This window comes from Salmo salar, chromosome ssa09 (assembly GCF_905237065.1).
Source record: "Salmo salar chromosome ssa09, Ssal_v3.1, whole genome shotgun sequence".
In the NCBI taxonomy this organism is placed as follows: domain Eukaryota; kingdom Metazoa; phylum Chordata; class Actinopteri; order Salmoniformes; family Salmonidae; genus Salmo; species Salmo salar.
In genome coordinates, this window is record NC_059450.1 from 27,461,789 (window position 1) to 27,478,126 (window position 16,338).

The following is a 16,338-nucleotide window of genomic DNA, read 5'->3' on the forward strand; positions in this document are numbered from 1 at the left end:
ATAATCCACCGGTTTCCCTCCTTCAAAATGCATACAAAATGAATCCCAAACGTTACCAATAAACTTCTCCAAACAATTCAAACAATGTTTATAATCAAACCTCAGGTACCCTAATACGTAAATAAACTATAAAATTTAAGACGGAGAATAGTTATTGTCATTACCGGAGATAAACAACAAAGTACGCCCTGGAACGCGTAACAAACACTACAGCCAAAATGGGAGCCACTTAGAAAAACTACAGATTCTAGCTCATTTTCCAAAAACAAGCCTGAAACTCTTTCTAAAGACTGTTGACATCTAGTGGAAGCCCTAGCAACTGCAATCTGGGAGGTATTGCTTTCATATTAAAAATGACAGCCATAGGAATCAATGGTGGGCTGAATTATTTTTTTCTGGATGGTTAGTCCTCGGGTTTTCGCCTGCCATATCAGTTCTGTTATACTCACAGAGATTATTTTAACAGTTTTAGAAACTTTAGAATGTTCTCTATCCAATACTACCATGCATATCCTAGCTTAGCTTCTGGGCCTGAGTAACAGGCAGTTTACTTTGGGCACCTCAGTCATCCAAACCTCTGAATACTGCCCCCTAGCCTTAAGAAGTTTTAATATGTACCAGAATCTGATCAAATGTGAAAAGAGGGACTTGCCTACATGTCAATCACATTTTAATGAGTGTTCAACTATGTGATATCCTGTGTGTCAAATACTTGAGCAACATCTTCCTTTTCATTTAATTTTGTGAAATGTAAAACAAAACGTATTTCCTAAAGCATTGATGTAATTTTGAAATGACAGTAATGAGCTTGTGTTAGGACTGCACGATATGGGCAAAACATCTAATTGTGTGTTTTTTACTGCGATTGCGATTTGATTTGCAATATTTTCAAACCACATGGGTGATCTGTGGAATCATAGAAATAGAATGATTATTCTAATGATATAGTTGGAATATAGTGTTGTTTGGCATAACAACAGATTAAAAAGCCAGGGAGGCCTGGGGGCTGTGCTCAAATAAAGGGAGGAATGAGGGAAGGCAAAGAGGGAGGAAGCAAAGGATGGGTGGAAGGTGAGAGGTAGTATGAAAAGGAAGAAGGGATGGAGGTAGGGATATAGAGAGAGGGAGTGTAAATACCAAACTGGGTCATGTTTAATGTGCAGTAATACAGTCCCCCCCCCCACTAGTCTTGAAGTTGTTCTCCTTGGGTTTGCGTCTCATGATGATGTTGAAGGACTCATAGGGGTCCTCAGTGCCGTTCTGGATGCTGTCGGTCATGTCCTACTGGTACTGGTTAGGGTCCAGCCACACTCTGAACGTCCTGGTCAAGGCCTGGGGAATAGGAGAGAGACAACAAATGTTTATTGTAGTACACTATGGTAAAGATTACACAAAGGCAAAAATTGTACCTGTTCATTTCCAGAAGGAATAGGATAGTAGAAAAAAAATGTATTCAACAAAAATATGACATGATTGTTCATTTTAAAGGTTTAATATTTGAAACTATTGATTTTAGTCCTCATTCAATATTTTTTTAAGCATTTTTGAAGAACTACTTACACCGACTGTACAAAACATTAGGAACACCTGCACTTTCCATGACAGACTGACTAGGTGAAAGCTATGATCCCTTATTGATGTCACCTGTTAAATCCACTTAAAATCAGCATAGATGAAGGGGAGAAGACCGTTTAAAGAAGGATTTTTAAGCCTTGAGACATGGATTGTATGTGTGTGCCATTCAGATGGTGAATGTGCAAAACAAAATATTGTTGTCAAAGTGCCTTTGAACAGGGTATGGTAGTAGGTGCCAGCAAAACTGCTGGATTCTTCACACTTAACAGTTTCCCGTTGATATCAAGAATGGTTCACCTCCCAAAAGGACATCTAGCCAACTTGACACATCTGCGGGAAGCATGGGCCAGCACCCCTGTGGAATGCTTACAACACCTTGTAGTCTATGCCCCAACGAACTGAGGCTTTTCTGAGGGCAAAAGGGGGTGCAACTCAATATTAGGAAGGGGTTTCTAATGTTTTACACACTCAGTGTATATAATCTCTCGGTATCTACAGTCAGCCAGTATTATATGGTTTGGGGGGAATGCAAAGCAGAATCTGTTATGCTACGTTTCCACAAGAGATCCACATAGAACATTGGGGGTGATGAAACAATGGAAGTGCATTCATGAAGGACGCAAAGTGGGCGGGGGGACCGTTGGGGCGGGTGGACCGTTGGGCGATGCGACCGTTGCGCGCATGGGTGAGGGACTTGAACAGGGAAGGACCAAAGTTGGAATAAGCTGAACTTTATTCAATACTCTGCGACATCATGTTGTGATTGACCAAATCGAAGCTCACTATAGTTTTCAGCCCCTACTGGATTGGCTGTTGATACACTTCCGGCGCCGACAGACATGGCCGCCTCGCTTCGCGTTCATAGGAAACTATGCAGTATTTAGTTTTTTTATGTATTATTTCTTACATTGTTACCCCAGGAAATCTTACGTTTTATTACATATAGCCGGGAGGAACTATTGGATATGAGAGCAACATCAACTCACCAACATTTTGACCAGGAATACGACTTTCCCGAAGCGGATCCTCTGTTTGGTCCACCACCCAGGACAATGGATTGGATCCCAGCCGGCGACCCAAAACAACGGCTCCGCAGAAGGTGCATACGGGTGTCTTTGGGACATGCTCCGTAGGCGGGCGCATCGCGCAGTGCTCCCGAGCATACTACTCGCCAATGTCCAGTCTCTTGACAACAAGGTAGACAAAATCCGAGCAAGGGTTGCCTTCCAGAGAGACAGAGATTGTAACGTAATTTGTTTCACGGAAACATGGCTCACTCGGGATACGTTATCAGAGTCGGTACAGCCACCTGGTTCTTCACGCATTGTGCCAACAGAAACAAACATCTCTCTGGTAAGAAGGGCGGGGGTGTATGCCTTATGATTAACGAGACATGGTGTGATCATAACAACATACAGGAACTCAAGTCCTTTTTTTCCGTACAATCAAATGCCGACCGCATTTTCTACCAAGAGAATTCTCTTCGATTATAATCACAGTCGTGTATATCCCCCCACAAGCAGACACATCAACGGCCCTGATAGAACTACATTGGACTCTATGTAAACTGGAAACCACATATCCTGAGGCTGCATTTATTGTAGCTGGGGATTTTAACCTGTCTGGGCTAGGGGGCAATATTTTCACAGCCGGATGAAAAACGTACCCAATTTAAACAGGTTACTACTCTGGCCCAGAAACAAGAATATGCATATTATTAGTAGATTTGGATAGAAAACACTCTGAATTTTCTACAACTGTTTGAATGGTGTCTGTGAGTATAACAGAACTCATATGGCAGGCAAAAACCTGAGAAAATTCCAAGCAGGAAGTGGAAAGTCAGAATTGTAGTTCTTCTTTTGATTCTCTATCGAAGCTACAGTGTCTGTGGGGGACGTTGCACTTCCTAAGGCTTCCATTGGCTGTCTAAAGCCTTCAGAAAGTGGTTTGAGCATTTTCCTGTCACTGGGCAGATAATAGGAGCTCAGTTACTGAGTGGTCTGCCTGGCAACAAAGGGATTGGATATGCGCGGTCACGCCGTTCCTTCTTTTTCTTCTTGACAATATGCTATTGTCCGGTTGGAATATTATCGCAATTTTACGTAAAAAAATACCATAAAGTTTGACATGCTTCTAAGTATGGTAATGGAACATTTTGACTTTTCGTCTCTCGTTCCACGCTCGCGCGTTATGCCTTTGGATAAGTGATCTGTACGCACAAACAAAACGGAGGTATTTGTACATAAATATAGATTATTTAGACAAAAACAACATTTCTTGTGGAAGTAGCAGTCCTGGGAGTGCATTCTGACGAAGATCAGCAAAGGTAAGAGAATATTTCTAATACTAATTCTGAGTTTAGGTTGCCCCGAACTTGGCGGGTGTCTGAATAGCTCACCGTGATGGCTGAGCTATGTACTCAGAATATTGAAAAATGTGCTTTCTCCGTAAAGCTATTTTAAAATCTGACACAGCGGTTGCATCCAGGGGTAGTCTATCTATAATTCTTAAAATAATTGTTCTATATTTTGTCAACGTTTATGATGAGTATTTTTGTAAATTGATGTGCACATTCATCGGACGTTTTGGTGGGAATACATTTTCTGAACATCACGCGCCAATGTAAAATGCTGTTTTTGGATATAAATATGAACTTTATCGAACAAAACATACATGTATTGTGTAACATAATGTCCTAGGAGTGTCATCTGATGAAGATCGTCAAAGGTTAGTGCTTCATTTAGCTGTGTTTTGGGTTTTATTGACACATGTCCTTGCTTGGAGAATGGCTGTGTGATTATTTTTGTCTATGTACTCTCCTAACATAATCTAATGTTTTGCTTTCGCTGTAAAGCCTTTTTGAAGTCAGACAAGGTGGTTACATCAAGGAGAAGTGTATATTTAAAATGGTGTAAAATAGTTGTATGTTTGAGAAAGTTGAATTATGACATTTTGTTGTTTTTGAATTTGCCGCCCTGATATTTCACTGGCTGTGTCCCGCAGCCATCCCACGTAGCCCATAGAAGTTAACCTCTTACATCTAGACGTTCCGCTAGCGGAACACCTGCTCCATTATCCAATGATGGGCGTGGCGCGAAATACAAACTCCTCTAAAATACAAAAACTTCCATTTTTCAAACATATGACTATTTCACAGCATTTTAAAGATAATACTCTCCTTTATCTAACCACACTGTCCGATTTCAAAAAGGCTTTACAACGAAAGCAAAACATTAGATTATGTCAGCAGAGTACCAAGCCAGAAATAATCAGACACCCATTTTTCAAGCTAGCATATAATGTCACAAAAACCTAGAAGACAGCTAAATGCAACACTAACCTTTGATGATCTTCATCAGATGACAACCCTAGGACATTATGTTATACAATACATGCATGTTTTGTTCAATCAAGTTCATATTTATATCAAAAACCAGCTTTTTACATTAGCATGTGACATTCAGAACTAGCATACCCCCGCAAACTTCCGGGAATTCGCTAACATTTTACTAAATTACTCACGATAAACGTTCACAAAAAGCATCACAATTATTTTAAGAATTATAGATACAGACCTCCTCTATGCACTCGATATGTCCGATTTTAAAATAGCTTTTGGTGAAAGCACATTTTGCAATATTCTAAGTACATAGCCCAGGCATCACGGGCTAGTTATTTAGACACCCGGCAAGTTTAGCACTCACCAATATCAGCTTTACTATTATAAAAGTTTCATTACCTTTTGTTGTCTTCGTCAGAATGCACTCCCAGGACTGCTACTTCAATAACAAATGTTGGTTTGGTCCAAAATAACCCATCGTTATATCTGAATAGCGGCGTTTTGTTCGTGCGTCCCAGACACTATCTGAAATGGTAAATCAGGGTCGCGTGGCGCAATTCGTGACAAAAAAATCGAAATATTCCATTACCGTACTTCGAAGCATGTCAACCGCTGTTTAAAATCCATTTTTATGCCATTTTTCTCGTAAAAAAGCCATAATATTCCGACCAGGAATCTCCTTTTAGCTAAACTGAGGAAAGTAAACAAAGCTTTCGGTCGACGCGGGCACGTGCCTGAGTCTCACAGTACTGTAACCAGCCACTACCCAAACGCGCTACTTTGTTTCAGCCAGAGCCTGCAAAGCCACGATTCAGCTTTTTACCGCCTTCTGAGACCCTATGGCAGCCGTAGGAAGTGTCACGGGACAGCTAAGATCCTCACTCTTCAATAAACAGAGACAAGAAGAATGACACCTTGTCAGACAGGCCACTTCCTGCCTGAAACCTTGTCAGATTTTTGCCTGCCAAATGAGTTCTGTTATACTCACAGACACCATTCAAACAGTTTTAGAAACTTTGGAGTGTTTTCTATCCATATGTAATAAGTATATGCATATTCTAGTTACTGGGTAGGAGTGGTAACCAGATTAAATCGGGTATGTTTTTTATCCAGCCGTGAAAATACTGCCCCCTAGACATAACAGGTTAACCAACAATGCAGTTCAAGAAATAGAGTTCAGAAAATATTTACTAAATAAACTAAAGTAATTAAAAAAAAGAAACACAATAAAATAACAATGATGCTAGCATCCCACCTAGCCCATAGAAGTTAACAAGGCTAATCTGAAAACAAGGCTCCCTAAATTTTATCAGCATATCAAATGCACGACCCGGGCTGCCAAAACCTTGGATCATTGTTACATTGTTACTACTTCCGTGATGCATAAAAAGCCCTCCCACGCCCTCCTTCGGAAAATCTGACCACGACTCCATTTTGTTGCTCCCAGCCTATAGACAGAAACTAAAACAGGAAACGCCCGTGCTCAGGTCTGTTCAACGCTGGTCCGACCAATCAGATTCCACGCTTCAAGATTGCTTCGATCACGTGGACTGGGATACGTTCCACATAGCGTCGGACAAAAACATTGATGAATACGCTGATTTGGTGAGCGTGTTTATTAGCAAGTGCATCAGTGATGTTGTACCCACAGCGACTACTAAAACCTTCCCCAACCAGAAACCGTGGATTGACAGCAGCATTCACGCAAAACTGAAAGCACGAACCACTGCATTTAAATCAGGGCAAGGCGACCGGGAACATGACCGAATACAAACAGTGTAGCTATTCCCTCAGCAAGGCAAACAAACAAACTAGGCGTCAGTATAGAGACAAAGTAGAGTCGCAAATCAACGGCTCAGACACGAGAGGTATGTTGCAGGGTCTAAAGTCAATCACGGACTACAAAAAGAAAACCAGCCCCGTCGTGGACCACGATGTCTTGCTCCCAGACAAACTAAACAACTTTGCTCGCTTTGAGGACAATACAGTGCCACCGACACGGCCCGCTACCAAAACCTGCGGGCTCTCCTTCACTGCAGCCAACGTGAGTAAAACATTTAAGCGTGTTAACCCTCGCAAGGCTACCGGCCCAGACGGCATCCCTAGACGCATCCTCAGAGCATGCGCACACCAGCTAGCTGGTGTGTTTACGGACATATTCAATCAATTCTTATCCCAGTCTGCTGTTCCCACATGCTTCAAGAGGGCCACCATTGTTCCTGTCCCCAAGAAAGCTAAGGTAACATGGGCTAAATGACTATCACCCTGTAGCACTCACTTCTGTCATCACAAAGTCCTTTTAGAGAATAGTCAAGGACCATATCACCTCCACCCTACCTGACACCCTAGACCCACTCCAATTTGAATACCGCCCCAATAAGTCCACAGAAGACGCAATCACAATCACACTGCACACTGCCCTAATCCATCTGGACAAGAGGAATACCTATGTAAGAATGCTGTTCATCGACTACAGCTCAGCATTTAACACCATAGTACCCTCCAAACTCGTCATTAAGCTTGAGACCCTGGGTCTCAACCCCGCCCTGTGCAACTGGATCCTGGACTTCCTGACGGGCCGCCCCTAAATGGTGAGGGTAGGAAACAACATCTCCACCCCACTGATCCTCAACACTGGGGCCCCACAAGTGTGTGTTCTCAGCCCTCTCCTGTACTCCCTGTTCACCCATGACTGAGTGGCCATGCACGCCTCCAACTCAATCATCAAGTTTGCAGACGACACTACAGTGGTAGGCTTGATTACCAACAATGACGAGACGGCCTGCAGGGAGGAGGTGAGGGCCCTCGGAGTGTGGTGTCAGGAAAATAACCTCACACTCAATGCCAACAAAACAAAGGAGATGATCGTGGACTTCAGGAAACAGCAGAGGGAGCAGCCCCCTATCCACATCGACGGGACAGTAGTGGAGAAGGTGGAAAGTTTTAAGTTCCTCGGCTTACACATCACAGACAAACTGAAATGGTCCACCCACACAGACAGTGTGGTGAAGAAGGCGCAGCAGCAGTGCCTCTTCAACCTCAGGAGGCTGAAGAAATTTGGATTGTCACCAAAAACACTCAACTTTTACAGATGCACAATTGAGAGCATCCTGTCAGGCTGTATCACTGCCTGGTATGGCAACTGCGCCGCCCATAACCATAAGGCTCTCCAGAGGGTAGTGAGGTCTGCACAAAGCGTCACCGGGGGCAAACTACCGGACAACTACACCACCCGATATCACAGGAAGGCCAACAAGGTCATCAAGAACAACAACCACCCGAGCCACTGCCTGTTCACCCCACTATCAACCAGAAGGCGAGGTCAGTACAGGTGCATCAAAGCTGGGACCGAGAGACTGAAAAACAGCTTCTACTCAAGGCCATCAGACTGTTAAACAGCCATCACTAACATTGAGCTGCTGCTGCCAACATACTGACTCAAATCTCTAGCCACTTTAATAATTAAAAATTGGATGTAATAAATGTATCACTTGCCACTTTAAACAATGCCACTTTATATAATGTTTACATACCCTACATTACTCATCTCATATGTACACTGCTCAAACAAGTAAAGGGAACACTAAAATAACACATCCTAGATTTGAATGAATGAAATAATCTTATTAAATACTTTTTTCTTTACATAGTTGAAAGTGCTGACAACAAAATCACACAAAAATAATCAATGAAATCCAATTTATCAACCCATGGAGGTCTGGATTTGGAGTCACACTCAAAATTAAAGTGGAAAACCACACTACAGGCTGATCCAACTTTGATGTTATGTCCTTAAAACAAGTCAAAATGAGGCTCAGTAGTGTGTGTGGCCTCCATGTGCCTGTATGACCTCCCTACAACGCCTGGGCATGCTCCTGATGAGGTGGCGGATGGTCTCCTGAGGGATCTCCTCCCAGACCTGGACTAAAGCATCCGCCAACTCCTGGACAGTCTGTGGTGCAACGTGGCGTTGGTGGATGGAGCGAGACATGATGTCCCAGATGTGCTCAATTGGATTCAGGTCTGGGGAATGGGCGGGCCAGTCCATAGCATCAATGCCTTCATCTTGCAGGAACTGCTGACACACTCCAGCCACATGAGGTCTAGCATTGTCTTGCATTAGGAGGAACCCAGGGCCAACCACACCAGCATATGGTCTCACAAGGGGTCTGAGGCTCTCATCTCGGTACCTAATGGCAGTCAGGCTACCTCTGGCGAGCACATGGAGGGCTGTGCGGCCGCACAAAGAAATGCCACCCCACACCATGACTGACCCACCGTCAAACCGGTCATGCTGGAGGATGTTGCAGGCAGCAGAACGTTCTCCACGGCGTCTCCAGACTCTGTCACGTGCTCAGTGTGAACCTGCTTTCATCTGTGAAGAGCACAGGGCGCCAGTGGCGAATTTGCCAATCTTGGTGTTCTCTGGCAAATGCCAAACGTCCTGCACGGTGTTGGGCTGTAAGCACAACCCCCACCTGTGGACGTCGGGCCCTCATACCACCCTCATGGAGTCTGTTTCTGACCGTTTGAGCAGACACATGCACATTTGTGGCCTGCAGGAGGTCATTTTGCAGGGCTCTGGCAGTGCTCCTCCTGCTCCTCCTTGCACAAAGGCGGAGGTAGCGGTCCTGCTGCTGGGTTGTTGCCCTCCTACGGCCTCCTCCACGTCTCCTGATGTACTGGCCTGTCTCCTGGTAGCGCCTCCATGCTCTGGACACTACGCTGACAAACACAGCAAACCTTCTTGCCCAGCTCGCATTGATGTGCCACCCTGGATGAGCTGCACTACCTGAGCCACTTGTGTGGGTTGTAGACTCCGTCTCATGCTACCACTAGAGTGAAAGCACCGCCAGAATTCAAAAGTGACCAAAACATCAGCCAGCAAGCATAGGAACTGAGAAGTGGTCTGTGGTTACCACCTGCAGAACCACTCCTTTATTGGGGGTGTCTTGCTAATTGCCTATAATTTCCACCTGTTGTCTATTCCATTTGCACAACAACATGTGAAATGTATTGTCAATCAGTGTTGCTTCCTAAGTGGACAGTTTGATTTCACAGAAGTGTGATTGACTTGGAGTTACATTGTGTTGTTTAAGTGTTCCCTTTATTTTTTTGAGCAGTATATATACACTGCACTCTATACCATCTACTGCATCTTGCCTATGCCGTTCCGCCATCGCTCATCCATATATATTTTTATGTACGTATTCTTATTCATTCCTTTACACTTGTGTGTATAAGGTAGTTGTTATGAAATTGTTAGATTACTTGTTAGATACTACTGCATGGTCGGAACTAGAAGCACAAGCATTTCGCTACACTCGCATTAACATCTGCTAACCATGTGTATGTGACAAATAAAATTTGATTTGATTTGATATATAGCACTACCTAGCCTGCTTGCTAGCACCAACATGAGGGTGAAGCAAGCGTGCTTATCTGAATTTACGTGTCAAAAGGATTATGTCCGTTAGTGGTCGTGTGACATGCAACTCAACTAACGCCAGAATATAAATACAATGAGGTTGAATTAATTCTCAAGATAGTGTATACTGCCCAATAGACCACTAGTAGATACTAATGATGTATGGTGGGGATATAAGCCTGGGAATGTTCACTGCTTATGTAACAACCAAGGACACGAACATACAGAGAGTGATAGAGAGTGCAAAAGAGGGAGCAAGAGAGACAAAATTAATTAGAGAAACATTAGCTACATTGGCCAGACCCCCCCAAAAAACATTAGCTACATTGGCCAGCCCATTTTAGAAGACATCGTATGCCTCTAATTTCATAAATGCCAGGGCATCTTCCCTGGTCCCCAAGACAGCTAAGCTCTGAAATCCTGGTCCAGGCAACTCATCTCCCATCTCAGCACCAAGACGCATTACATTCTCATGCCTCTCACACACATAGGCCAGAGGCTTTAGACTGATTCCCATTAGCAGCATCTGATGCGCCTGTGTGTGAGTATCGCGTTTCACAAACATTTAAAATGGGGTTCTCGCATGATGCCATTGTGCAGTGCCCTGGTGGTGAAACTCAAGCCAGGTGGCTCCTGTCCCATGCATTTCCTTTAAATCCGCTCTACTAAAACGAGTGTGGTGCGATTGACGGATGAGTGGGTTGAAGAAGGGCACTAAACCCACTGGGATAAAGGGCTGAGGACAGGTGTCTGTGAAGAGCTAAGCAGGCAGGTAGCCAGGCAGGCAGGTAGCCAGGCAGGTTGCCAGGCAGGTAAGTAGGCAGGCAGCGAGGCAGGTGTGTAGGTAGCCAGGCAGATAGTCAGGCAGGCAGGTAGCCAGGCAGGTAACCAGTAGAGAAATGTATCCAAAATCAGATTGAGGTGTTTGTATCTTTGAGCTCATTCTAGCTTTACTTTACCTAGTTTCACAGCTTATAACAAGTTTGGCCAGGCCAAAAAGCCCCCTTATTTAATAGCTTTTAAATCTCAATGGGGTTGCTGAGTAAATGGAGGATGAATAAATACATCGAAATGATGGTGCCACTTCACACAAAGCGCCTGGAGATACAGGTGACATGATCGTCTCTGGCTCGGCCCTGTGGGCATCAAAGTTTAAACAGCGCTAGACAACAGCGCTAGGCTCATTACTACATACACCCTGGTCCAGTTAGGACCGCTCTCTACATTTTTTATAAAGTGGGAATATGGAGAGGAGAAGCGAGGGGACATAGTGCTTTGGTAGAGGTAGACACTGCCACATGTTCACACAGGGGGAAGGAACACTTAGGATACCATGTCTGGATAACCTGATATAATATCCACTCCAATAAACGTCTCTGAGCTCTTCTGGTGGAAGAGGAAGACTCTGGGTACAAGTTGCCTGTTGTAGGCGCAGATCTAGGACCAGCTAGCCCACCTACAGATCTAGGACCAGCTAGACCCACCTACAGATCTAGAACCAGCTAGCCCACCTACAGATCTAGGACCAGCTAGCCCACCTACAGATCTAGGACCAGCTAGCCCACCTACAGATCTAGGACCAGCTAGCCCACCTACAGATCTAGAACCAGCTAACCCACCTACAGATCTAGGACCAGCTAACCCACCTACAGATCTAGAACCAGCTAACCCACCTACAGATCTAGGACCAGCTAACCCCCTACAGATCTAAGACTTGCTAACCCACCTACCGATCTAGGACCAGCTAACCCATACAGATCTAAGACCAGCTGACCCCCCCCCCTACAGATCTAGGACCAGCTAACCCATACAGATCTACAGAAGGACCAGCTAACCCACCTACAGATCTAGGACCAGCTAACCCACCTACAATGGCAGGGGAAATGCAAAACTGACCTTGGGATCCACATTGAGCGATATCATGTCTGAAAGTCTCATTTGAAAGCCAAACTACAGGGGAAATTATTTTTTTTATTTTACCTTTATTTAACCAGGTAGGCCAGTTGAGACCAAGTTCTCATTTACAACTGCGAAATGGCCAAGATAAAGCAAAGCAGTGCGACACAAACACAGAGTTACACATGGGATAAACAAACGTACAGTCAATAACACAATAGAAAAGTCTATATACAGTGTGTGCAAATGTAGTAAGATTAGGGAGGTAAGGCAATAAATAGGCCATAGTGGCGAAATAATTACAATTTAGCATTAACACTGGAGTGACAGATGTGCAAGTAGAGATACTGGGGTGCAAAGGAGCAAAAAAAATATATAACAATATGGGAATGAGGTATTTGGGTGGGCTATTTACAGATAGGCTGTGGAGAGTTTACAGTCTAACCAGACACCTAGGTATTTGTAGTTGTCCACATATTCTAAGTCAGAACCGTCCAAAGTAGTGTTGCTAGCTGGGCGGGCGGGTGCGGGCAGCGATTGGTTGAAAAGCATGCATTTAGTTTTACTTGCATTTAAGAGCAGTTGGAGGCAAAGGAAGGAGCGTTATATGGCATTGAAGCTCGTCTGGAGGTTTGTTAACACAGTGTCCAAATAAGGGCCAGAAGTATACAGAATGGTGTCGTCTGCATAGAGGTGGATCAGAGAATCACCAGCAGCAAGAGCAACATCATTGATGTATACAGAGAAAAGAGTCGGCACGAAAATTGAACCCTCTGGCACCCCCATAGAGACTGCCAGAGGTCCAGACAACAGGCTCTCCGATTTGACACACTGAACTCTGTCTGAGAAGTAGTTGGTGAACCAGGCGAGGCAGTCATTTGAGAAACAAGGCTGTTGAGTCTGCCAATAAGAATGCGGTGATTGACAGAGTCGAAAGCCTTGGCCAGGTCGATGAAGACGGCTGCACAGTACTTTTATCTTTTATCGATGGCAGTTATGATATCGTTTAGGACATTGAGCGTGGCTGAGGTGCACCGATGACCAGCTCGGAAACCAGATTACATAGCGGAGAAGGTACGGTGGGATTTGCCATAAACCATGGCAAGCCCAGTCATAGCTTCAATAGGATGGATTTGAGACTATGGCTGTCAAGGTATTCTGGAGTCTAGAGATGCCCGTCATATAAAATGCCTGTCATGCCTTTCTACCACAGTAAAATCAAATAAATAAAACACAGAGGCATTCAGGTGTGATGGGTTTCCCTAAGGTTAATGGAACGTTAATGCGAACAGGTCAGGTCTCTGAGTGTCACCATGACAACCCCACTAGACCTCAAGGGCTGGAGGTTTAGGGGTCGGAGGAGGATGAGGAGAATGGTGTGTGACATGAGTTTGTGAGTGTGTGTAGGCGGGGTGTGGGTGTCTGTGTGTGACGGTGGGAAATGTATGTATATGCATGCAATTCTTTGTGTGTGTGTGTGTATGCCTGTGTGTGTACAGATGTCCACGTGTGTACCAGCCTACCTTCCTCGATGACGCGGTCCTTGTCGTCCAGCATGCCCTGCACCTCGCAGCCACTCACGTAGGCCAGGCCTGTCTGCTCCATAAAGGGCTGGCGCCGGGTCGAGGCGTGTGCCGTAGGGCAGATTGGGCCACACCGTGACCAGAAAGCAAACGTCGTGCTTCCGCAGCCCTGGGAGAAAAAGAGCAAAAACTCCCTGTCAGCGCTCGGCTGATCTTTAAAACATGAAGCTCTAATTATACAATGGGGAGGAGGAGAGGGGTGATGAGGGAGGCAGGCAGGGAGAATCACATGATACACCTCTCAACTGAAAGACAAAAAGAAGGAGAATGCGAACCCGTAAAAGAGGTGTGGAGGAGGGAGAGAAAGGGATGGGGATTCTGGTAGCACTAGACTATCCTGACATTGAGCCATCCTCCTGCACTTGGAGGTTCGCTGTGTTGAAGAACAGACTCCTTTAGTAAATCTACAGATTTAAAAAATAATCAATCCACTAATTGACGAGCAAAACATTTTCCACATCTCTTACTAGCTTATATTTTGAAGCATTACTCTTTACTAGAACTTACACTGAGTGTAAAAACAGTAGGAACACCTGCTCTTTCTATGACAGACTGACCAGGTGACTCTAGGTGAAAGCTATGATCCATTATTGATGTCACCTGTTAAATCCACTTCAATCACTGAAGATGAAGTGGAGGAGACAGGTTAAAGAAGGATTTTTAAGTCTTGAGACATGGATATGCCATTTAAATGGTGAATGGGAAGACAAAAGATTGAAGTGCCTTTGAATGGGGTATGGTAGTAGGTGCCAGGCGCACCGGTTTGAGTGTGTCAAGAACTGCAACGCTGCTGGGTTTTTCACGCTCAACAGTTTCCCGTGTGTATCAAGAATGGTCCACCACCCAAAGGACATCCAGTCAACTTGACAACTGCAGGAAGCATTGGTCAACATGCCTATCTGTGGAATGTTTATGACACCTTGTAGTCCATGCCCTGACGAATTGAGGCTGTTCTGAGGGCAAAAGGGGGTGTAATTCATTATTAGGAAGATGTTCCTAATGTTTTGTACACTCCGTGTATATAATCTCTTGGTAGCTACAGTCAGCCAGTGTTGTATGGTTTGATATGTTCATGGTAAAACAGTAAATCAATGCCAGGGAGGATGACACCACACTGTTAACATTATCTACAGCAGCCCTGCTGCACCCGCTGGGAGAAGAAGATGAGGAAATAAGACACTGAAGCTAAGTGATCAGGGCTGGTAGGAAACAACACGTCTACAGGCAGACACAAGGCTAGAGGGGGATCACAGGTCAAGGTACAGCAGGTTTGGACAGATGGTCTGGATGGACAGACTTCATGGAGACATAAAGGCTTTATTACTGGGACGGAGTGGGATCCACGAAGAGAGAAGGAGGGAGACAGAGTGCATGAGAAAAGGAAAACAAAAGAAAGAAAACTAGATGGTATATAGAGGGAATGCTGAAAGGTAGAGAAGAGAGAGGGAGAGCAGGGGATAGAGAGATGGCACAGCCATGTGCCTTCCCACTCATGTTTGATGTGGTCTCGTACATTGAGGTTGACAGCGATGGCTTAGCTACCTCCACGATGGAGAAGGCTGTGATGTCTGAGACATCCTGGCTGGCCCCCAAACACCACACTCTGACTGCCTAACGGAAGACAAGACAGCAGGTCAACCCACAAACACCACACTATCATACTACGAGTGCCTGAAAATGTCATAGAAATTGAGTTATGAGTGAGACACAAATTACAAAGTCTAAGTAAACAGAAATGTGGGAACATTTTCTTACCATCAGTTATAGGTGTGTGTTCTCTGCTCACCGTGGTTTTATGCGAGTCACAACGTCCTCCACGTCATGTCTGATCTCGTAGGTGGACTCCAGACGGGACAGGTTGAAGTTTCTCAGCAGGCAGTCGTGGAGGGTCAGGAACTGCAGGCTCCGTTTAGGGAGAGACAGACAAACTGGAACACAAGGATTAAACAGAGAGATATGACTAAGAAATCCTCTGAAATTGATGTCATTGGTATAGATCTATTACCTACCTATTTCAGTGTAACATAAACAGGACCCTGAGTTTTCCCTGACCAGGAACAACTCTGTGGCTATGTGACAGGGACAATCCCTTTGATATAACAGCGGCAGAGTAGACTAGAAAGCTAATTTACACCTGTAATCTCTTGGCAGGCTAAAACAGTTAAGATAGCCTTATAGACATCGATAGGCTCATGGATTTCAATGGGATTACAGGGCTTGTAGGCATTTTAGCCTGTGAAGGTGCCCCTGCTAGCCTAAAGAGGATTGCCTATTAAGAGGGTGCCAGCTCACTGCCTCTGTGGTGTGGGATAACACAGCAGGGTGTGTGTGTGTGCAAGATGAGTTTGCGCGGAGACACAGTAGACAGACACACACACACCTTCACCAGAATAGTACTCATTCGGGACTATGTTCTCATCCAGATAATCTCCTCGGTTGGCTAAAGAGGCATCTGGTTAAGTTGCTCGATCTGGGAGATTCGTCTCTCATGACGAGACACCTGTTAGTGTGAGAGA

The 16,338-nt window shown here is 44.7% G+C and overlaps 1 protein-coding gene and 1 pseudogene across 1 annotated transcript; both read right to left on the reverse strand.

The window, feature by feature from the left end:
* Nucleotides 1-16,338, reverse strand: part of LOC106611104 (RNA helicase aquarius-like) — a 59,926-nt pseudogene that overhangs the window by 36,403 nt on the left and 7,185 nt on the right.
* LOC106611113 (RNA helicase aquarius) lies at nucleotides 882-16,330 on the reverse strand. The gene is made up of 5 exons (XM_014210980.2): nucleotides 16,203-16,330; nucleotides 15,578-15,750; nucleotides 15,365-15,433; nucleotides 13,763-13,931; nucleotides 882-1,332 (listed from the first exon to the last, which is right to left on the reverse strand). The coding sequence occupies exons 2-5, from the start codon at nucleotides 15,578-15,580 to the stop codon at nucleotides 1,295-1,297; spliced, it is 279 nt and encodes a 92-aa protein (XP_014066455.1). The 5' UTR covers nucleotides 15,581-15,750; nucleotides 16,203-16,330; the 3' UTR covers nucleotides 882-1,294.